The sequence below is a fragment of the Numenius arquata genome, chromosome 9, assembly GCF_964106895.1.
Source record: "Numenius arquata chromosome 9, bNumArq3.hap1.1, whole genome shotgun sequence".
Classification (NCBI taxonomy): domain Eukaryota; kingdom Metazoa; phylum Chordata; class Aves; order Charadriiformes; family Scolopacidae; genus Numenius; species Numenius arquata.
In genome coordinates this window covers 24996397-25021130 of record NC_133584.1, presented here as the reverse complement: position 1 = coordinate 25021130, position 24734 = coordinate 24996397, and the positions used below count along the sequence as shown (strand labels likewise).

General features: G+C 39.9%; 1 protein-coding gene across 1 annotated transcript; it reads left to right on the top strand.

Annotated features, from left to right (window-relative positions):
* The first annotated feature begins 484 nt into the window (after positions 1-484).
* Positions 485-22893, top strand: FAM168B (family with sequence similarity 168 member B). The gene is made up of 7 exons (XM_074153237.1): positions 485-747; positions 7487-7567; positions 11197-11280; positions 15356-15498; positions 16456-16633; positions 17832-17961; positions 19302-22893. Exons 2-6 carry the CDS (start codon positions 7498-7500, stop codon positions 17942-17944), a joined length of 588 nt encoding a protein of 195 aa, XP_074009338.1. The 5' UTR covers positions 485-747; positions 7487-7497; the 3' UTR covers positions 17945-17961; positions 19302-22893.
* Positions 22894-24734: the final 1841 nt, after the last annotated feature.

The following is a 24734-nucleotide window of genomic DNA, read 5'->3' as shown; positions in this document are numbered from 1 at the left end:
AACATTTCACGGGTTTGCCTGCTCTGAGCAAAGAAAAACTACCAAAAAAGTGAACGTTTTCAGGAGGAGCTACTGCATTGACAGAAGTACCGCCCGGGTGCCTCACTCAGCTCCCGGCACCCCCGGAGGTGCTGTTTAACCCAGCTCTCCTCTTCCTCACAGGTTTCACCTCACACCGATCTCCCACTTTTCCCTTCCGCCTCTCGCCCGTCTCCCGGCAGGGCTCAGCCCTACGCCCCGGTGCCAGCCAACCGGCCGGCAGAGCCCACCCCGCCACCACCGAACAGTGGGGACGGTCACCCCCACCCCGCCGCTGCCCAGCCCCGGCCCCGCGGTCCGGCACCGGTGCTGCCCAGAGCACCGCCAGCCCGGTAATGGCGGCAGAAGGACGGAGGGGGGGAGCGGGGGAAGGAGCGGCCCGCGGGGGCTTCCGCCCACGTGACGGCGGCTTCCGCCTCCTCGGCTAGGTGCGCGCGCCCCCTCCCCCGCGGAAGTGACGTCGGGTGCTGGGTCGGTGCGCAGTTGTTCGGTGCGGCCGGGCGCGGAGGAGCCGGAGTCGCCCGGCGGCCACTGCCCCCCCCGCCCCCCCCCCGCCCCTCGCCCGCCCCGCGCAGGCAGCGCCGCCCGGCCCCGCCCGCCGCCCCGCCCCGCCGCCGCCTCCCGCACCCGCGTACCGACGGACGCACGCACCCGGGCAGCGAGACAGCCAGCGACGGCCGGGCCGCCACCACGAAGCGCCGCAGCCCGGTGAGTGCGAGGTGCCGAGGCCCGCCGCGGGTGGCGCCGGCTTCCGGAGCCGCTCCTTCCCCCTCCTCCTCTCCCCGCCGCGCCGGGCCCGTTATGCAAGGGAGCCCGGGCCCACCGCCTCCGCCGCGGCCTGCGCCACCGGCCTCCCGGGCGGGCCGCGCCGCTTGGCGGCTTCCCCTCAGCCATCCCGGCGACCCCTTCTCTGGCAGCGGGGTGGGCCCGGGTCCCGGCGCAGGGGCGGGGGGCGGGCCCCAGCGGCGGCGCGGGCAGCGCTGCGGGCGATGCCGGGGAGAGCGCTGCGGGCCGGCGGGCAGCTGCGCGCCGCTCTCCGCCAGGCGGGGCCGCCAGTAACCTTCAGCGGCGCTCGGGGGCCTGGAGGGCTCTCGGTAACAGGTGTCTACGGCGGCAGGTGACGGGCTCACGGAGCAGGGAGCCGGTCACCCACCGCCCCGCGGCACCGGGGTGGGCAGGGCCCGCGGCGCCCTGGGGCTCGTCCCCGTCTGCTTTCCGCTGCTGCTGGGAGCTCAGGTTACCTCCGGGCAGTAGGTTGTTTTTGAATGCGTGGTGCGTCTCGAATGCTGGTTTATTGCTGAAGGTTGGCCCGTTGATAACTTCATAAAAATTCGGTAGAACGTCGTGAGGGGGTCAGACGGTTGGATTTTCAAATAAATAGTATCAGTAAGCTTCAGCTGCAGGTGGAAGGCAGTGTGTGGCTTGCATGTTTTATCTGCCCTGTTACCTTTATATCTGTGAGTCGGAGAAAGGAATAAAATTTTAGCCATCTGTAGCTTCTAGGAAGAGTTGTGAGGCAAAATCCAAAAAAGGCCTGGTGCGGACCGTGCTTTCAGGGCTTTTCTAGAACTTTTGGAACCAAACCATAAACACTGGCCAAATGATGAAATCTGTGCTCTGAGAAATGTAAAAAGTTAGGGTTTAAGTAATGGGTGGTATACAGCTCTCAGCATGAGAAGAGCTGGATTTAATTTGCTCTTAAATGTTCAGTAGCAGTGTACATGTTACCTAATTTGACTAGACTTTCTGTCTGCTCTAATGTGATTTTACTATAAGATGTATAATTGTTAGTGTCATAAAACTTCCATGCTCGTATAGCGCACACTTCCCAACCTGTACTTTTTGTGGTAGTAATTACACAGTTTAACTTTCTGGTTAAAAAAATAGGAGGAATTAAGAGGCTTTTGGAGATTCTATCTCAATTTGGAACTTGTGACAGTTTCATCGTATTTCAAAAAGGAATGCAAAGTAAACTGAAAATTAATGAAAAAATGTTTTGTAGGATAAAAATTTACCAAGAAGCAGAGCTTTAGGATTTAACCAAAAAGTTGTGAATATGATTCCTTCATGTAGTGAAGTTTTATTTTTCCAATTTGAATTTTTTTTCCCCTGTTTTTCATAGTTAGATTAACTTCCCCTAAATTTGGCAATAGACAGGCCACTGCTGACTGAGGGACTCCACAGACTCCTGCTGTGAGGGATGGGTGATTTTGCTGCACTACTCCATTTCTTTGAAACAAGAACGTACATGATCTCAAAGTTCTTCAGGAGATGCAAGGATTTGAGGTGACAGTTTTTACCCCCTTGTGCAGTAGCAACAACAAAAATTGTAGCCTTCAAGAAATGCTGGGCTGTTTGTTTAATCTAGGCATAGGTAGTGGGTTTTTTCAAGAAAAAAAGGTTTTGGTAATGTTCTGGGTGGTTTATTTTGTTTGGGGTTTTTTGTGGGTTTTTTTGAAGACTAGAACAATGCCACTAATGTACAAATGAAGTTGGTTTATGAGCAAGATCCTAGTACGAAACTGTTAGTATAGGTTTCGTTTTTGTGAATGACATATAGAACTAATTCTGAGTCTTGATTAAATAACCATATTGTTTCTGTCCTTACTGATACTGGGTACAAGAAGCAGTGGTGTTAGTGTATGTGTATTTCAAGTCTGTTATTCAACAAAAAAACCCAACCGTAACAACAAACCACTAGTAGAATAGGCTTACAGATGAGAGCTGTATTCATTAGAAAGGGTTAAAAAGTCTAAACTACTCTATTCCTTTGTAGTCTTAAAAAAAAATAAAAATTGCGCACGCACAAAACATAGAAGGGTGATTGCAGGTGTCTCATTCTTTCTCCTTCGTGACAAGAACATCAAGCAGGGGAGGAAGACTTGCATGTGAATGATGTTTCCAGCTTTGTATTTTGCTTTATGCGTGAACTTTGGGCAAGATTGTTAATTGTCCTTTTCCAGACTGTTGCTCTGCAACCTCAATCTGTACTGCCATTGTCCAGTCCTGCTCCCTTCCTTGCGTTGGAACTGGTGCTATCTTACCCATTTGGTGATGGGTCTCAGCTCTCTCAAGCTGGTAGGAAGAAAACGTAGGAACCCTCTGCCCAAGAAACTCCAGCGAAACCCAGAATTGTGCCAACTGACTTAGCTGATGTAAATTAGTGAGGGATTAGAGTGCCAGTGCTGTCCCAGTGCAGGGAGTGGGGTTGCTTGCCAGAAGCATGGCAGTTCTGCGTAAGCTTTGATTCCAGCTGGCTTCAGCCACGGACTCCCAGAAACCCAGGTCCTGTCTTGAACAGGGGTAACGCTTCCTGGTAAAATTCAGTGACCTTTTTTGAGAGCTTGGGTGAATGGAAGAAATGAAGCATGAGCTACCTGCAAATACCAATGCAGCGTGGGAAGTGGTGTTTTAGACTTTATGAAGTCTTGAATGCCTGCTGATATGAGCCTTCTTTTTGTAGACTAATTGTGACAAAAGTGCCTGTTACTTGGCCTACAATTTTCATCAAAGGGCCTATTTTGGTGGCTGAAGTTTTAACAGAACGTAATGCAACTGAGACTTTAATCAGTGTCAGTTACTTGAAGAGCAGGAGTGTCCTGAACTATTTTCTTTGTTACTTAGCAGTGGAAGTGACTCTTCTTACATTACAAACTACCAGACTCTTAAAAAGTGCATTTTAATTCTGTTAAGCTATGACTGGAAATGCAATGGGTAAAATGTAGAATATTATGAAGATGTTAATTAACATTGTTAAGGTATTGTATGTAAGAGGAAACTGGGTCGTTCATACCGTTTCACAGCAAACAGCATTTAAAAAACATTCCAGGACAGATAGATGTTAAATACTGTAATGACTTCATGTGAATCTGCTTAAGCTTCAAGAGTGAAAACATTAGTGGACCACAATAGTTTGTTTTAGGCAAGGTACTTACTTAAGAGAGGTTCTTCCCCAAGTCTTGTGATAGAATTGTCATAAAATGAGCATAAAGTGGCATTCAGTAGATCTTGTTCTGATGGGGTTTTTGCACAACTCTGAAAATAAATAGTAAGCAAATATGCCTGTTACAAAGGAATGTGCAGTTTCTTTTACAGTATTTGCATTGATCCGTGGGGTTTTGCATGTATCTCTGTAAAATGATTTTTTTAAAGCAGAATTTCCTAGAAAAGTGCTCATTCTGAGTGCAGCAGGAAAAGCCATGTGCAGAAGCATATCTAATTTGGAGTGGTAGAACTTAAGCGTTAGCAGTGGTTTGTGCTCAGCTTCCTCAAACATGGATTTAAGAGGAGGATGATTGTCCTGGTACCTGTCCCAAGAGATTTAACAGGCTTGATCAGAACTGAGTTTGATTGTTTGGCTTTGGCAAGAACAGAAGGTGAAGCATTGGCGCTTCCCAAGCATGCTCGCATAGTTTTTAATCGGAGCATCTTTAATATTAAAGTATGATTACCTTCATTTCAGCTGAAAGAATTAGTTGGCTGTAATTTATATACAGTTGACTCTGTGCAATTTATATACAGATGATGCAGAGTAGACGCTTATTTACATATACATTAACATGAGAATGCTTTGGAAGGGATGCCAGCAAAAAGGTTGAAAGCCACGATTCTCTGGGTTCAGTTTATAGTACCTTGCCTGGCGTTTGATGTGGACTTTGAGCATTACAGGGAAGTGGACTGCAAGGTCCCATATTTCAATCTAACAGATGCCCTTCCAAGTAAAATTACGGTAAGAGTGGGATGATTGCAACCACTGGGTAATACTGTATAATTATACTTACGCATGTTGGGTCCTTCTGAGAAGGCCTGAAAATAATTATTTTTAATTAGAAGTGATCTGAAGTTTTGTCTGTGTTATGAAAACCATAGGCACTTTTTGTGAGCTGGTGGATCTGTACTTGTATTTCAGTGGTGAAAGCAAGAGTGTGAAAGCGGAAGTGGTGAAAGAACATATCTGTCCAGCCAAAGTTGAATTAATGTGTGTGCACACGCATGAATTTTGAAGTATGGATGCATTTGAAGTGGAAGTTGACACTGTTTCCAGTAAGAGGCAGCTTGCAGGCTCCCAGTGCCATAGTTCTTTTTCCCCTTACTTAAGTGGAATTCCTTTCTCTTAATCTGAGGTTTTAAAATGTATTTTACCCAAATATTTGTAGAATGCTCTTGCTGATTTTCTTTTCCACTTTGTTTCTTTCTGCTTGTTGCCATTCAGAATGGGTTACAGGGTCTTCTTTCCTCCTAATTGCTGTAGAGACTGCAAGGAGGAGCAGCATTTTTGTAGGGATATGGGGGTGTGGGAGAGTGCTGTTCATGTTTGAGTGGAAAGGTATAGCCACCTCCCTTAAGAGTTTTACCTCACAACTCAGAAATGCTGAGCCTGAAGTGAAGCTTGAACTTCTTATGGGTTTTGTCAGTTTAGAGACAAAATGTGACCAAATCAACATGGAAAGAGGAGCAGAAAAAGAAATGCAGGGAGATATTAAGGGAACAGACAAAGTTTTCAAGTAAATGAGAGCTGTCATTTAGGAAAGAGGTTACACAGAAGAAAGTATGGGGGAAAAAGGACCGTCTTGCTGCAGTAAAATATTAGTCCATAAAAATACGCCTGTTGGTTATAGTACAGCAGAGTTAATGCTATTAAATCTCCACGGGGCTTCAGTGGAAAATAATGCTCTATACTTGAAGACAACATTTGCTGTAGAACATTTCCAAAGAGATTTGTGTCAAACTGCTTTTTTTGATGTTGGCCGGGTGATTAAAATATGCTGCTCTGGGGAACTTTCTTCACGCTAAGCAATGTCAATGGCGGGTTGGTTGTTTTTTGACACATTCCTAATGGATACTGTTGTCTTGATATGTAATCAAGTATGAAACTGGAAAAAGTAATGCTGTTTAAGTTAGTGTTATTGTTAAGCGTGTGTGTGAGAAAGTCCAAGAAATTGGTAAATCTTGTAACTGTCTCACATCAAGTTTGAGTGTTTTGTGAACCTGATGGTAGACTTCTTGTCACCATTTACTTTCTGATTTCCTAATTTTGTGTTTCTTTTACTTCTGTTGTGTATTATGTGCTGCTAAAACTCTTGACACAGAGCTGGTTTTAGTATTACTTTAAAAAGCAAACTATTTATGCTTTATACAGTCACTTAACGTAGGTTTATCAGCGCAGCTATACTGATAAACTCAGCTGCCATTCCTGCCATAACCTATTCTGTAACTGAAGTAGTGCATGTGTAATTATCACTCTTTCTTGCTTCATAAACTTTATTTACAAAATTCTGTTAAACTGTGTTAAACTGCTTACACACTGTTCAAGTAAGACAGCATCTCAAGATTTAGAAGAGGAAGGGACTCAAGTATCAGATATTATGAGTTAATAAGAAAGTCTGGTTTCATTGTGTGTCCACTTCTTGCTGTCGGAGGCTTTTTGTAGTGAATAAATGGGTACTTGCAGGAAAAGAAGCGGTAAATCTGTAAATGTGCAGAAAATCAGATTGAGATATTGGGGTTAAAATATGGGAATTTTTTTCTAAAATATTAGATACAAAGTTGCAAACAGTACTCTTGTAAGAGGCACATGGTGGGCTTGCTTGTGGGCTGTGCTACAGTGATTTATATGCCTAGTACATAGGCGTACTAGAAAAATTTGAGAAGCATCTTCAATGCCATTTTATTTCCCTTAGTGTTTACACACAGGATCGTTTTTAAAACTGGGGATTTGGTTTTATTTCTGCCAGTGATTCTAGCTATAGGTGCTTTTTTGGTGTGTGAATACATAATTCAGAAAGGACTGGGCCCAACTGTCAAGCTTGTCATAGGCTCTGAAGAACTTAGCAGCCAGTAAACAAATAAATAAATGTGAGCTACCTGTCTAATACAGACAGTCTTTTTTCTCTTACTTCTGTAAAACTTGGGTTGTTGATGGTGGATGAATTTAGTGCTGGTAAAGGACTGGAATCCCAGGCTTGAAATGCCAGTAGTAATAGGCTTGAAGTATTTGCATTCCTTGGCTAGATGCTTCAAGAAAGAAATGAGCAGAAATGAAGATTGATAGAAGGTAGATGGATGAGTGATTGATAGATGATATGGGGGGAGAAGCCAACACATGTAAACACCCGCATTTGGGTTATGGATTTGCGTCCCATGGGGCAGCTCTTAGGGATGGAACTGTTTTGAGGGCATGCTCTGCAACAGGGAATGGTTCATTCCTGAGACATTCTGTAGCCAACTGAGGACTGTGATCTTTGAAACTTCCTTCTGCCGTGACTCTCCCTTGCTTGCAGCTACAGTTTTAATGTTGATGAGTAGTGGAATTGCTGCTTTTTCCTCTGTTACTCTTTCTTCTGCTAGGTTTTCCCCCTTTTCCAGTTCCATTCTGATTGATGAGATTTCAGGCTTTCCCTATACTTAAGTAAATACTTTTTTCTTTCTTTTTTCCCCCTTGATTCAGTTACTGAAACCATGAATCCTGTGTATAGCCCTGGATCTTCTGGGGTTCCCTATGCAAATGCCAAAGGAATTGGTTATCCAGGTAAGTAAATCTTTTTTTTTTTTTTTTTAATGAGTTTCAGTTATACTGGTCTTTGTAATCAAGAATAAATAGTCACTTTTCAGTGGCTTCATGTATGGTACTCTGTTTTGGGATTTGGGTGCTGTTTTCTTAAATTTAAAAAGTGACATTTCAAGAGTCATGTTAGTTATGTTTTATTTCTAACTTCAGTATCTCCTCCAAAGCAGCTTATTTTAGGAGCTCTAATAATTACGCCGTGCAAGAAGAGGAGTCAGTCTATTTCTGCTGCTAGTTGGCTGGTGCTGTTAACCTTCCTATCCTCTAATTCTTGTTCTGTTTTATAACTGCCTGAAGCATAGCATCAAACATGGGACCAAGAACATGGCCGAAAATGTTTTTAAAACAGAAATTAAATGTATCTTTTGCTTTCTGTGCCTCTCATTTGGCTTCAAGTTTCCCACCGGGGTTTTTTCCCCTCATCTCCTAATGTGTGTGTGAGCAGGCTTCGTTTCTGGTGTTCCCATAGATCAGAAGTTGGATAAGGCAACGATTAGATTTGGACAGAACTGTCTGGGAGAGCTGAAGAGAAGGGCTGTGTGCCTCTGTGAGGCATTTCAAGCAGTATGTCTTCATGCAGTCTGTCTTTTTTTTTTCTTTCTTTTTTTTTTTTTTTTTGTTTATATCTGCAGGGTAAGGGAATTGTTCTATCTTGGGAGAGGCTGGAGGGTCTTTCAGCTCGGATTTTATGTATTGCAACCAATTAAACTTTTGTAGCTTTTACAGGGAGGCTGGTTTGTGATTTAGTTGGTGTCTGTGTTAGGAACTAGAAATCGCTCTGCGCCATTACTGTTTATGTTCTTTGTAGCTGTATTATATTTTTCTGCTGGCATTTACTGTTGCTAAATTTGTTTTTCAGCTTAGGTAGTGTACTGGAGTTCCTGTTTTCCTGTTCTACTCTTCTCTGTTCCTTCTTCTAAATATTGGTGCATAAATGAATTTTCCTTACTGTTGACTTAGTCGTCTCAAAAACATTTTAATTTTTATTTTTACTTTTCAGCTGCTTTTAATTTTTTCCTTGAACTAGTGTACCTTTCTTAATTTCCACAGTATTTATAAGGGGAAAACACAAACTGTGTTGCAGTGTTTTTAAGTCTGTTGAGTGACTGACATGGTGCAGTAATAAATTGTAAAGCTGATTCTGTGTAACCATAAGTCCTACAGGATGGTTTTATTGTCTGTAACTGTCTTAGTTATACGGACTGCAGTAATTTTATAATAAGGCAAGCAGCAGTGCTTTAGTAATTAGTATCAGTTACAATTATTTCTATATTTGTAATAGTTTGCTTTTTCAAGGCTTTCTTTAGGTAAAGTTTATTAGGAATTATTTAAATATAACTTTGTATTTTCACCTCTATTAATTTTTCTAAACACAGATTTATATTCATCAGGGTTTCATTTGTACTTATAACCATTTATACATTGCATTGAAGTTCTTGTTTATACCTGACCCAAGTGGTACCTTAATTTACTTAGGAAGATACGCTACTGTAGATTCATAAGTAGCAGTTTAAACAATGTTACAACTTCAAATGTTTTATTCTATTGTTAAACATATTAGACTATGTTTTGAATTACAGAATTACATTTTTAATTACTGTATATTTGCCAGTCTTCACTTGGTTGTAAATTAACATAACTAAAATATATGTAATTGAAGTAGAATTGTTATGGAAGTGCCTTAAATGTTGTGCCACAAGTTGATCACTCAAAATTCTTCCTTACAGCAGTCAGTCAGTCAGTTTACGCAACTGTGACCCCGAAATTCAACTTAGTGAGCTCTGTGGTGTTGCACTGTTACAGATAGTTTGCTGAGCTGCCTGGTTCAGGCTTAAAGATTGAGGGATAAATGCAAAACACGTTCTCTAAAATGAAAAGTAGACAATTTTAGGATTTTTTTTTTTTTTAAAAAAAAAACTGTTGCATGGCTAAGTCTCCCTTCTTTGCCTCTCCTAATTAAAAAGCTACAGGTTCTCCATTCAAAATAATTTAATTTACCGGGTTGCATGGTAATAGAAAGTAATGAATCTATCCCTAGGTGGAATGTATTATTTAAAGGCGCTGTGTTTCTAAAGCTGTTGGGTATTTAATAGCTGTTTATATTATACTACACCTATTTGAGGTTTACAGTAGCAAGGAATCAATATCCAAATTTTCTCACATGTATGAAGGTTTTGTGTAGAAGTTAAAACTGCTGCTTGTCGTAGTTACATTTTTCCACAAACGACTTGTTTCTTGAGCAGCTCAGAGTGCTCTACTGTGGAGCTAAACCTGTGAAGAAGGAAGAGAGGACTGAAAATGTATAGAACATAATGTTGCAGATACGTAGTCGGTCTGAGTAAGGTGTAAAGCTGTACTAAAGCTTCTCACTAGCAGAATTCGAAAACTTAAGAGCTATTTATGCTCTGAAAAGTTGTTATGAATTGGATAAGTTATTTTTACCTTTGATTTTTAAGCCTAATGCTTTTCTTAGTCTTACCCATGCTGACCACCTAATAGTAATGCCAAGTGTCTGTCACCTGATATCTTTACAGAGTGCTTTACAAAATGAGGTTAGCATATATAGTCCTGAGCTAAGGAATTTTTATTACTAGGAGTTATTGCTAAGGACGTTGGGATTTATAGCAAAATAGAAACCCTTCAAATTTGAATAGCAGTTTAGTAGCTTTAAGCCTGATAACGAATATGCAAATAGTAAGTCCCTTTTATCTGGAGAAGTTGAAATCTTTGTATGTTGATAACAAAATATGGTAGTAACTCTGTCTTTGTAAATAAAAACATTATTCAGTTTTACAGTTTGGAATAATGTAATTAAGTTTCTGGAAACATTAAAAGCTATGTTTAATTCAGAAATTCCACTTATTACAGTCTAAACAAACTTTGTATCTTTCAAGTAACTGTAGCTTTTGCTAATGCTGTTTTTTGCCTTACATTGGAGGCCAATATATTGCCATGTTAGTTCAGCCATAGTTGTTCTTCTGTTACCTATTGTTTTGCTGAAACCTCAGTGAATCACTTGTTAGGGTTAACTGTCGTAGTACGTGCCTGAAACTGGTGAGCTTGCTTGATACCTGAGTGTAATAATAAATCTGTATCAAATGCAACAAGCATTTTGGACTACCTAAGGTTGCTTTGTACTCTCTACTTGGGATATCTGTGATCTGGAGAGTCAGTCACTCTGACTTCTAGGGATCTAGGGATTTATTTATGTGAAAAAGTCTCTTTTCTTCAGATAAGTATTTTAGGTACATCAGGTCTTAAAACTTGGGGCAGGGGGAGGAGGACTGGATAGTTGCATAAGACTTTTTTGTCCAACCAACTGAAGAGTTTCTTGGCTAACTTCAAGATTTGCTGAAGCAGGGATGTAAGGGAGAATGGCACTTGTGACTCCTTAGCTATTCCCTTCATCTAGCATTCAGCTTCAGGTGGCTTGGGAGAAGAAGAGCCTGGTGTTCTAGTTAAGGAGGTGTAATTGAAGGCTGTATTCTAGCTTATCTCAATTAAGAGATGTACAGGGAGAACCTTTGAGAGTAAAGTCTGGTTAGACTGTGCAGTCAGTCGAGAAAATAACTTTGACATATTCTTTCTTTTAGCTGGCTTCCCAATGGGCTATGCAGCGGCTGCTCCTGCCTATTCCCCTAATATGTATCCTGGAGCAAATCCTACCTTCCAGACAGGTATGTGTGTATGTGTAATAGGCATATCAAAGCAGTCACCTGAAGTTTGGAAGTTGTTAGAACCAAGAATGAGGAAAAGCTGTAGGGGCTTACAATAACACTTATGCTGTGGGATAAGTTTTACATTACTTTGAACATGACTCATAAGGAATCATCTGATAAATTAAAATGAGTATAATCTTGTCTTCAGTCATACTGCTTTCACCTTCAGAGAAGGGAAAAGCTGAGTTTTTAGCTGTTGCTTTTATATTTCAGGCTGATACTTGAGGATTGCATCGCATTTCCCTTCACTGTTTCCCTCATGGTTCTGCTTGCTTTGCATCCTACTGGTTGTTTCCAGGTTCCTGTTTTTTCTTCTGTCTTCTTCAAAATTCTCTTTTTTCCCATCCTTTTCTTAAATCATCTTTCTAAGTTCAGCTTGCCGCCTTCTTTCTGCCCTTAAAATTGCCTTCACAAACTAATTGTCTGGAAAGCCTGGTTGCTGAGTAAAACTGTTTTGTCCGTAGTGGATACTGGGGGAGGATTTTGGTAATTGCACTTGCATGCTTGGCATTTAAGAGAAAGGGAATGTGGTGAGCCTGGGAAAAGGGAGATGGAAGAACAGACACAAGAGAAACCAAGTCACTCGCCTAAGTTGTTTTCATGTAGTTCTGCTTTCACTAATAGAAGATGGTTTTGATGTTCTAATGCTTGAAACAAAACAGAAACTGGTATCATTTAATTTCCACTTAAACCAGGAATGTACCTCTGATAGAACAGTATTCTCCCTGTGATTATTTTGCATACTATGGAATTCCTTACATTGCTTTGTTAATGCAGATCTGGGCCATCTTCAGGAGCTCTTTCTCTTGCAGGTATTATGCCAGTTTTTCAGAGGTACATGTGGCACGTAACCAAATTTGTCCCTGAGTGCCCTTGTGTAACTTAACGGGGATAGGAAAGGATGCTGCTTGAATTTGGGAAGCTTACGGTGTGGCAGCCTGCTTGCAGTACTGAAGTTCAACGTTTGTAACGTATGGCATTTAATTAATTACCAGGAGACTCTTAAAAGGGTGTGGCATCAATAACTGAGGCAAGAGAAAGTCATCTAAAATGTTCGCCTGCGGAACCTGTTCAAAGTGTGCAGCTCTCCTTGGAACTGTGGAGTATTCTAGTTGGTACAACCTGTGACTGTTCAGTTTGCTGCTTAGAGGCATAGTGAGTGCAGAACTGATCTTGGTTTGTCTTCAGTCTTGCATTTAAGGCAGGGAAATAGATGAATATTATGCATTCCAGTAATAAAAAAAAAAAAAAATTAGATCCATCCTTTGGATAGGGTATTGTCTCCATGCAAGTCTCTCTATCATATCTAGGGGTACCAGCTTGCATTTGTACTGGATTGCTTAAGAACTTGTTTGAGAGTGATGTTCATGGGAGAGCAGTTCCCATTGGGGTATAACTCTTATCATGGGAATCAAAATCCTATATGGGCTTTTATTATCAGCTTGTATTACTTACTAATAAGCTGTCCATTTTCACGGTTGAGATTACCTCAGTGATGTGTCTCTGCCTTCTGTACTCTGCTGTATATATCATGGGGATTCCTGCAGCTGTGCTGAGGAGTAGCTGTAGGTTTTGATTCTAGGATCAGATAACTGTAAGGTAGTTCCAGTCTTATTACTGGTCGCGGTTTGCAAATCCTGCTGCAGGAAGATGAAGATAAGCTGCATGGAATCAATTCACCAAATCACAAGACTGATGTAAGAAATTTTTCACTTTTTTGTGAAAAAGGAATAAAGATGTATAGAAGTCGTATACCATCTTCAAATGTCCTTAATTTTTTTAAAAGCTAGTACTATTAGAGTCTTTATTGCTGTTGAATAGAAAATAAGCTTTTAATTCAGAGCTAAGAATAGCTTTAATTTTTACCTACTCTTTAAGCTATGAACTAAAGTCCAAAAATTTCTTCTAACGCAAATATCTTCTAATTTGGGCAGATAACAACTTTGAAGTATTTTGTCCTAACAGCTGGGATTTATTTTTTTTTAACTTTTTTGATATGTAACTGCTTGTTTCTAGAATCAAAGGTTTTCTAAATTCGCATCACATGGCAGTATTTGAATGTGCCATGCCACTGCTGTTGAGAAAGGGTACCTTTTCACAGGTATCTTTCTTAAATTTCTGTGGTTTTGAATAACCATGTGGTTTACTTTTAAGGCCTTTGCTCCCTGTAAAGGAGAAAACAAATTAAATGGGAAGGCAGAGAACTTCTTGTACAGATGTACAGCTTTGCAAGATTGAAAGTTAAATTGCCTGTGCAGCTGTATCAGTGGGTTTTTAGAATGAGTGGGCTTGACTGAGGACACGGGGTTCAGCGGTGATGCCTCATGTTCAGCATTTGCAGCAGAGTTTTTCAACACAAATAGCTCCCCATACTAGTTACTTCCTCAGCATGCTCTATTCATTAGGATCTCTAAAAACAAGAGTTCAGAGTAAGTGCTGTGGTAGCTTTCTTGGGTATCTCTATAGGTGATAAATTCTATTTAAAAAAAAACCCCACACATAGTAAACCTGTTTCTTTGCTAACATAACAATTTTCAGTTTGAAGGGTGGCATGAAATTGGAAAGGAACTCAGACTTCTGCAAAAAGAATGAAGGTCATCTGTCATCGTGCTGCCTGCACGGACTGATTTTTCACAACGCAAATGCCAGTGTTCTCTCTGCTATATGGCTTCAGATCTGTTCTCTGTATTGAAGTCAGCGCATTCTATAAAGGTTTTGAAGTAAACCTAATCTCTATTCTGATAGTCCCTTTTTTTTTTTTTCTATAATTACCAAGTGTTTTTTCTTCCTTGTGTTGCCCTAGTACCTGTGTGTACAATTCCAGCTAAATAGAGATTGTATCTGTGGATGTTGCATCTCCTATTGTGGTAGACCGACATAAGACCCAAGACCTTTTCAGCATAGCACAGACTAGAGCCTTGATGCTTTCTTCAGAATAGGTCATGCCTTGTTGTTTACTACCCTAAATGTTACTACTGGTGGATGCTGCTGCTGAGGTATTTCTGTTCCCGCTTCAGCCACTAAGCCATAGTATAATTGTGGAAGTATAGCGTGCAGCAGCAACGGTGCTTTTCACAGATCTCCTCCATGCCTCGTCAAGCCCGTTTTCTGTTATCCTGAGACCTTGGCTGATGAGGGTTGGAGAAATTATGGAAGAACTGTCTTTAGGCAGTGTCTGAGCCAGCAGTTGCTGCTTATCTCTGTAAAAATTGAACAGTTCTTACCATTTGCAAGGCAGACTGATTTTGAGGGCCTTTTAATAGGAATGCAAAATTCTTTCTGATGGCATCTGAAGTCTTATTGTAGTGTATAAAAATAATTCTTAAGTGATAATAAGGGTATGTCTACTTATGTAATACACAAAAAAGAGATTTAAAGATACTAAAGTGCCTTTGAAGTCTAATTTGCACTGGTGATGAGTTCTACAGTGCTTGTGTTTTAAAGGTATGGCCTTTCATATTTATTTAGCCAGTTCAGAAAATGCCAGAAAACAAGCATGGATAAATATAAGTTAAGTAAAGGTTGCAGATCATGTCTCCCTGTTCTCTGAAAAGCCATCTTGAGCTCTTTACATGATTCTGACTTTTGAATTTGTTGTATCGTCTTCAACACAAGATAACAGCAGATTAGTTAACCGTTACTTGGTTTGGCAGTACAATTTGGTGTGTGTTGAGAAATGGGCTGATACTAACGTGTGCCAAATCCTCCTATGTAGGAATGCTGCCTAATATGCCAAATCCAAGTGTTTAATGATATTACTACAAAAATCCAAATCTATTTTTTCCCAGTATCCATAGATTTGAAAAGCAAATTGTGCAAAAATGCAGTTAACTTTTCATGCTTAGTTGACGCAGTCCAGTATTCTTTTCAGACTGTGATCTGTACTGTGTACATGGTAGAACTTGTGCCTACTAAATACTCACACGAAGGTTAGGGAATTTGGAAATTAAGCAAGCTGTTACCTCTGACTTAAGCATCAGTACACTGCTTTCTAGTTTTTCATGTTTTTAATGCAGATTTACCTTTGTTTCAGGTTATACACCAGGCACCCCATATAAAGTATCTTGTTCACCCACCAGTGGTGCAGTGCCACCATACTCTTCGTCGCCGAATCCCTATCAGACTGCTGTGTACCCAGTTCGAAGTGCCTACCCACAGCAGAATCCATATGCACAGGTAAATGAACAAAACAAAAAAACTGCATTTGGATAGTATTTTGTTTATCTTGTAATGTCTGCTTGAATTTTTAACTTTATATCACATTTATTTCTTCATGGATGGAGAGAGTTTTTAGCTGCCTCCAGAGAATTCTTAATACAGTGATTTACAGTGCACTTTTACGTTCTCTCTCTCATGACGGTTACTCTGCACTTACTGATAACGTGTTCAGTCTTTGAAGAGACACTAGATTCAGTAGTTTAAAAAATGTGTGCTGGATGCTATAACTACTGCATCCTGATTTCATTTGTCAAAAATTGGCATGAACGTGCATTAATTTTTCTTTTAGGAAGCCTCTCTTGTGATTCACGGAGTTACCAAGTCTCATACTAGGCAAATCGTTGCAAAGTATTAGAAAGGATAGAATTAGGCAACTTCAGTAAACGTGATATTTTAGGGAAAAATTGGGCCTCTTTTTGCATAGAGGAAACTTGCCTGATGTGTACACAGTAGTTGAAGAGAATTAATAAGTACATAACAAGGTTTATCTAATCTGCTTGGTGTATTTAGATTTGCCAAAAAACTTTGGTTCTTCAACTAAAAGCAGCTGAAGAAAATGCTGTGAAAGAATGAGAGAGGTTCTGTTGTGGATTAATGTATGAAAAGATGTGAAATGAAGGGAATGAACGACGAATGAGCCCTTATTGTTGAAGGTGCGGTCAGCATTGGAGTTCTACAAAGGTCCCTGCTTTTTAATGTTACCCTAAATGCCTTTAAAAGGGGCTAAATGTTAAAAAGTTTGCCAGTGAAATGCAATTGGAATTGTTGAAATTAATAATTCTGCTTCTGCTCTGTAAATACACTTCATCGTTAGAATAATGCTTTTATTTTATGATACATTTGTGAAAGAAGACATCATTTATCTTGTCCACCAGATATGCTGTAATTACTTAATTTACTTTTTCTCTCTAACAGCAAGGCACTTATTACACACAGCCTTTATATGCAGCACCACCCCACGTAATTCACCACACCACAGTTGTGCAGCCTAACGGCATGCCAGCAACCATGTATCCTGCTCCGATTCCACCACCGAGAGGCAACGGTGTGACTATGGGGATGGTGGCTGGGACTACTATGGCAATGTCAGCAGGTATGGGAGCTCAGAACTCTTCTGTTTTCTTGATGAAGCTCTCTGTTCAGGTTAAGACAGAGCACAGCTGCGTTACCAAAATGTCCAGCTAGATCAGGTTTTGTACTTGTTCAGTGATATTTTCATCATCTCTAAGGATGGAGATACCGCATCCTCTTTTCGGATGTTAGTATTATGGTACAATAGTTCTTCTGTATATCTGTATGGAATTGCATCCTTTGCCTCTCATATTGTCAGTGTCAAGGGTCTGACTTCTTCTCAATACCTTTCTTTATGCCTAGTTGAAAACAGCATCCTCTTTAGGCTGAGGAAAATGCAGTGTTCTCAACCCACCCCTTACATCGCTGACCTTCTTTGTAGGTTGAAGTACATGTTTTTATGTGTTTGCACTACCTGCGGGTCTTCTGTGCATTAGGTAATGGTCAGGGATGTCGGCTTCCTAATGCCACACTCTTTAAGTAGTAGTGTTTTGGAGAAAATTTTGTTTAACCAATATCTAGACTCATCTGAGTGTTTACTGAGGGGATGTCATGCTTTGTTACTCAGTGGGTTTAGAAGAATTGTCCATGTTCACTCAAAGGACACTCAATTCAGTAATTTAAAAAATGAGAGCCATGAGCTTATTTTCAGATTCTGTTTTTTGTCTTGTCAGATTTATCATTTCATTTAGAAATTTCAAAACTGGAGAACTTGGTGCCACAAACTGATCTAACATTGGAGTTTTGTACATGGGCAAGCTTATGCCAGGTGTTTGTTGCTGTTTCTACAAAGCCCTGTAGAGTAGGATTGTTAAGATACTGCTACCTCAGTAGTCTGTAAAAACCTATCTGGAATAATGCAAACTAGAACTAATTTATTCTGATTTATCAGTGACGTTATCTTTACCATCAGGTATTCTTACGGCATGTAAAGTCTGCTGTGGGAAAAAGATTTGCAGTGAATAATGCTTATGTTGCAGGGTTTCTGCTAGAGATATTTATGAGTAATGAGTGTCTTTGTGTGCGTTGGACTAAACATCAAAATGCTCCTCTTGCATAAATGTTTGAAGGAAGATTGGGGCTGGAGAGCAAAACGATACTGGTAATTTAAAATCGGAAGATGAGCAAGCTGTAATTGTTTTTAAAATTGACTCTTTCTCCTTTTTTTTTTTCTGTACTAGAACTTGTTCTTACTGAAAAAAATGTTCTCTTCATCCTAGGTACTTTGTTGACAACTCATTCCCCAACTCCAGTAGCCCCTCATCCAGTTACTATGCCCACGTATCGGGCTCCAGGAACACCAACCTATAGTTATGTGCCCCCACAGTGGTGATCATCCTGGCAGTCAGTGTAAGTTACCAATTTAGATTGAAAGCAATTAATCTTTCTTATAAATGACAGCATTGCAGGTTGTTTTGGCAGACTTTTCAAAAGGTAAGCAGTCTGGGGTACTTCTACTTCTGCAGTATTCTAATTGAGTAAGAATACGCAAATTATTGCTTATGTTTTTGCTGTTCCCTGCAAGGAGGGAAGCCTAGTCAGGCTCCTTCAGTATCTTCAGAAATCATGAAATATTTTCATGGTTCATGGTTGTTGAATATGAAAGAATGAGCCTTATTAAAATACATCTGGGACTAAATGTATTCAGTATTTTGGATTCGTTGATAATTGTTGAATTCAGCAGTGCTGTAGTTCATGAAGGAAGCATTGTGTGTAACTTTGTAGTTTTATTTTTGATTGGCTAAGTATGTAGGCAAGGTAAGTGTTTTGCCTTGCTCTGAGGGTGAATCTTTCTCACAAGCTGCTGAAACACATACATGACCTTGAGTTAATTTCATATATTTGCTCTGTTTCAGGTAAGTCTGAGTTCATATTTCTTGCAGTCAATATGGAAGGATCATTTCTAGCGTGGACCAAAATTTAGATCATGGGTTTCAATGAAAGGAGTTTAATTTTGAAATCTGCTGTGAGGTGGGACGGATTTTGAGGGCATAGCGTGTGTCAAACTGACATAAAGCCTAATGTTTCCGGGGTCCTCACTTCTGCATAAATTGAGAACAGCTTCATTTGAAAGAAGGACTTGTCAGACCAACTGAACTAGAAATTCTCACTTGTAGTCAGTTTAGTTTATGACAAAGTTAACTTTGTTTTAACTTTCTTTGGGTTTCTGTTTCAGCAGTTAGAAGTCCAGAGTTCTCTGATTACAGGCGACTGTATTTCCTTTGAGTTAGTAATGCAACAGCCGTTTCTCGTTTTGCTGTGATACTACATATCAGTCTGCAGATCTGAAATGTTTCACATACAACATTACATCCAAGAATGTCATGTTACATGAGCATCAGAAGTGAAAGTTTTGCTGTCATGACTAAACTCATGACTGTCGATAATTACATTTAGCATAAAATACCTTTTTAGTATTGCACCTTCTACTTACAACAAAACTACTAGTGATGATGGAAAGCTGGAATGGACATGACAGGAGAAAAACGGTGTAGTGAATTCTTAACCTAGAAGCCTGTAGACTTCAGTTGACTGGATAAGTGTGAGGGTAGCTTTATATAATGCTTATTATCTGTTGTGTGTGCGTATCAACGTGCTGCATGCAGTGCTAAAATGTTCTGCCGCACTCAAACAGTATTTCACATAATTAAGAATATTTCCTACTTTCCCTCCCTCCCCTCTTAATGTAGGTTTGAAGATGGGAGATATGCAATCAAGAAATTGAGGTTTAAAAGTTGGTGCTGAAGCCCTCATGCCTCCAACCAGGACTTTTCTTCTGAATGCTTTCAACACTTGGCTAAACACTACTAATTCCTGATCACTGAAGATTTTCCAGTGCTGCATATCTTACATCTTGGAACTCCAGCAGTTAGTCTTAAAGCAAATCCTGTTTTGTGGACTGTCTTGCAATTTTTTAGCTAATTATAATGGTAAAAAGGGAGTATAAATTTATTCTGATCCATATCTAGTTGAATGCATGTTAAAACACAAAAACAAAGCTTGCTCAATCTACCTGCAGTGACTGATGCAAAAACCATCATATGCAAATCCAAAGGAACCGAAAAGTATTTTACAACTTGTATCACTAATGCACTGTTGTAATGTATGCAGGGTCTTAAAAGGTAGAATCATGAAAGTGAGTTTCTTTATAGGATACCATAATATACATTAGATAAGTGCTTCAGCCTTTTTCAGGTTGATGGAGTTGCCAGTTTAAAAGGGGCGTATTTTTATTTAAGTGATGTATTCTTTTCAAATTCAACTACTAAATTGGAGTGACTGGAAAATGAGTCAGACAAGCTGTAGAAATCCCGCACACTCTTAGTTTACTTCATACCTTTTCATTTTCATTATATGGATTCAGTGTTATACAGATGTTCTTAAGGATCAGAATGAAATGACAAAGGTATGACAATGGCAACACTGTGTGTGCCAGTAAATAAGCGAACTTCCTTGAGGCATAACTGGCTGTTAGGAATAGTAGGACGTGACATCACCTGCGTAATGAATTGCATGTCCTGGGGAGATGTATATCCAGTACTTTCATGTGATGCAAGACGTGTCAAAGTGAGACTGCCACACAGACTGATAGAAAAACACTTTCTTTTAGTTCTCAGTTTAGGAAATCCGTGCTGTTTTTCCTAAGGAATGTTGTAGTGGGTTGGAAATGTATGTGCAGTTGATCCAGCTTGCTTTCCTGAAACTTAAGAAATGTTAGGGCTTTCTACAACAAACAGGAGGAGTTCAGCTGCATGTTACTCTGAGGAACACTTGTGTGCCTGATGAGTATGTTAAAGGGGAACAAATCATTTTAACACAATTTCCTTATTAGCTACTTGCAGTATGGACTATGGATATGCTGTAGTAGGGCTGCCAGGACATAAAGGTTTCAAATAGTTATTCTCTTTTTTTTTTTTCTTCCTGAAAATATTTGTAATTGAAGTAGGAGCCATTTGTTGGTTACAGCATTTTGATGTGTTTTCTTAGTATTTTCTTTTTTTACTTCCTAAATTGCACTTGGAAGCACATAAAACAAGACTGACTGCAGATTAGCATTTCATTGCAATGAGTCACTTCTGATATTCTTTCTTGCAACTTCAATTTTTAAAAAGTACCTCAAAGCAAATGCTGTAGGGATAAAGGGCTAGCCTTAGAACCCATTTGTATACCAAAATTGTTACAAGAGAGATTTTAAATTTTTAAATTTGAATATTGCACATAAAATCAAGGTTTTTCTTAAACCTGCTTGACTTACAATTCCAGAAAGATGCAATTTTCTTTTTTTGGATACATTCTGCCTGCAATAAATTATGCAGTAAATGGTTATAAAATGTTGTTCCCTTTTAAGCGTTTACACAGAGGTATATCAGGCTGTATTCTTGTAGGTTAATTGCCATTGAGAAGTAAATTTTTTTTAAGTTGTATATCTAGTTATGCCTTGTTTTGGGGTGTTCTGCTCCTATACAGATTTGGCAGCTACTTCAGGGTAGCACCAGAGCCTATTCAATGCTGCCGTTCCAGTACTCTCTGCCCTGGTGGGAGGCTTACGTACCTTCATAACCCGTTGGTGGTTAGAGCCTTCAGTAACTTTGTGTTTTACAGTAAGCACTCTCCATCTTTTGTACTTCCTTTTTTTTTTTTTTTTTTTGTTTAATAAAGTTTAGGTTTATTTTGCATAAATTACTGTCATTGGACGGCCCCCTTATTTCTAATGCCTTGAACATAACTGTGTTGGAATAAGTACTTTACACCTTACTCATGAGCACTTACTGCAGCTTAGGGATTTCCATATGTTTTCATATGGAGCAGAAAATTACCCCGGACAAACTTATTTGAATCTGTACTGCTTCTTCGTTCAGCTCTGTTTAATTCCATTTGTGTAGTAGATTTGCAGCTTTGATTAGTCAGGTGTGCCGGAGAGTACAGTGAGCATTCATACAGGCCATGTGTCCGTTTTAGCTAGTAGAGAGTGGTATTTTGTTGTCTTAGCTAAGATTTTAACAAAGAGCTGAGGTGTGAAACAGTGCTATATTGGGGAGAAGCTATAAAGAACAAGCTCAAAGCTTTGCTGTCTCCTGTCTCATCACCCAACAAACTAAAGCTTTGAAAATCATAGGAGAGAACTTTCATGAATGCTGCAATAGATAAATAGTTAAGGAACGACCAGAACTTCCTGTATATTTGCTCTAACTTCGGATTCCTAAATGTCATCTTGGAATTGGTCTCTGTATAATATTCCATAACATTTAGGCAGTCTCACTTACTTGAGCACTTTTTATTCTAAGTTGCATTATGGGATTCATCCATGAGGGGGAAACTGTACCTTTTTTGCAAGGTACTGCACCTTCCAGGTTCGATCGATTATAAATCTACTGGGAGGGAGGAGCGTGTCTCCGGTAGCTGATACGGAAAGTAACCAAAAGCACAGTGCAGGGGGACGGGGGGGAATATCTGTATATATAACTATCTTAATGGTATTTTGTTGCAAATAGTAGAAAGCATGGATATAAAACTGCGGCGGGGGAAACTGTACATCATTAAATAGGCGTTTACACAGTGAGGGTCTTATGAAACATTCTCTCCCGCTTTTTATATAACATTCCCTATTTAGAATTCCTTTTAAATAAATACACAGTATGTGTTTGCACTAGAGCTCCTCAGCAAATGAAAAGAGCTAGTGCAGTAGAGACATTTCAGATCAAGCTTCTCTTTAAAAAAAAAAAAAAAAAAAAAAAACAACAAAAAAACAACAAAAAAAAAGAAACAAAAAAAACTTTTATGGCAGCTTTATATGATTAAAAAAAAAAGTACTACTTTAAACCTGGAACTGAAAATAACTGTTGCAGCAATAACAAAGAGAAGTCCAAGAAAGATATTTTTTTTTTTTTTTAATTAAAATTTCAGGTGTTGAGTTTAGATAAAGTATTTTTTAAAAACTGAGGTATTCCCTATGTCAGTAACAACTGATAAAAATGTCTTTTAAATGTAGCAGCAGCAAAAGAAAAATGGCTAATAATTGGCACCAAAAATGTGTAGCCCTAGTCAGTGGCGTGGTGGTTGTTAATGAAACACTAGGAAGGAAAACAGAGAACCTACTACTAGATCTTGCTTATGCTTGTTGTAACCATCTCCTGTTTGAAGTTTCTAGGAGACGTGCAGGAAGGCCATTCAAGAAAGCTTCTTTTTGAGTGTACTATGCAAGTTAAATGCTTAGATTCAGTGGTAGATGAAAAAAATCCTTTAGTTGAAGTCCTTCCTTGTATTGCTTCATCCACTGGAGAGAAAAAAAAAAAAAAGAAAACAAAGCACCACCACCACCCGTAAGTACCACCATGTCTTAGTGTTGTCTGAGCATAGTTCATGGTACAGAGTTGTATACCAGGGTACTCAACGTTGACTACTCTTCATGGAGCGTTCTGGCTTCACTCCCACTAGGGTAGTAATGCCACTTAAGATATCTGAGTGAGAGATGGTCAGAATTGACTTGGAGTCACTCCCCAGTATTATACACCATTCATTTGGGCCTAGAACATGTTTTTGCTGGAATAGGTAAGCACAGCGATCCAATACTACTACTTAACTCTAGGCTTAAACTCGTGCCAGAGTAGTAAATACCACGTATGTGAAACCTTCCATCTTAGGAACATGAACAATCGTGATGCTTCAGCTGGAACCTGTGGGAAAGAGGACGGATGCTGTGGTTGGTGAATGGTGATTTGCAGTTGCCCAGGATGTGGTTTGTACAGTTGTGGGTAGGAAATAGGCATGGTCCATGTCCAGCCTTCTCCAGCAGGTGTCACTGCCTGACCTTCGCACGCGCAGAGGGTCACACTCATCCTCATGTCCAAGTGTTTGTGAACGCCTGTTCAAAAGACATAAAGTTTTAAGCTCATTCAGATTGTTCTCGTTAATATAAGTGTCAGCTTTCGAATCCTGTATTTTATCAACTCTAAGCTTCCTGCAGCGACCCTCAGATTTGACGAGGTAGAATGCAAATTAACAGAAACAACTGCAGCAAAGTTAGGATAGTTTTGTGCATCGAGCCTCGCCAAGGATCAAGTTCATTCTGAGATCTCCTCCGAAGCAGTGAGGACTTTTCCAGCGGGCTGTGTGCACCTCTTTGGGGGGATGTTGAGGGAAAGCGCGGTGTGTTTCGTAGACAGAAGAGGGGGAAGAGCAACAGTGCTTATCCGGGGACAAGGAAACCTTTTCTTGTGTGGGTTAAATATAACACTGAAACATCTGAATTCCACGGGTAGTAAGGGTCCATTTGTGATTCAAAAAAATAATCTAAACAATTTATGGGCTCTGAAGTTTCAACATCAAGAAAGCGAACACGACTTTTCTAAACTGTTGTGACTTTTGGGCACTTAGCAGGCAAACTGGGAAAGCTTTTTAGCTGGCTGCTGTACAGACTTGTTTTAAGTAGAATGGATTTGTTAGTGGGTTTTTTTATTGTAATGCTATTATTGGCTGCCCTCATGTCTAAGGTTTGAAAAAGTGAGTGCATGCAATGGAAGTACAAGAGGCCCCAGTAATAGTTCTCCATGTTTGTTATGAAATAGACACAGGTTTCCTTTTTATGACTTTTTTTTAAAACTGTCTTACAAACAGTTGTATTGGTACTTTTTTTTTTAAGTTTAGGTCAATGTTGTCTTCCAGAATAAGTTTTAAGGCATCACTCACTTCTGCATTGAACTATCGCATCAACACAAAGAGTGGAGATTCCATTCTGAGCCAGTTCAATTGTGAAAATTCATACTTTTTTATTTTTTATGCAATTCAATGAGTAGATGAGCTCAGATTTAAATTCTTAAAAGCACGTTTATTGTAACAAGAATTGTTATGTATTAATACTTCAGTTTTCAATAAAGATTGACTTGTGTTGCTTATTGTGCTTTTTTTCTGCTGTCTGTGACATCCCTTTTCGAAGAGATTCTGTTGCTGGATAGCAGTGTGGTCTGTTGAAACTCTAATGAAACCTGGTGACTGATCAAAGCAAAGCAAAACACTTCAGCGACTTTTCTCAATAAGAGTTCTTAAAGGCTAACAAAACGCAGTAGTAAAGGCTTCCCAATGGGGAATAAGCTGCCCTGCCTGAGAGAATGGTAAAGGTGGTGTAG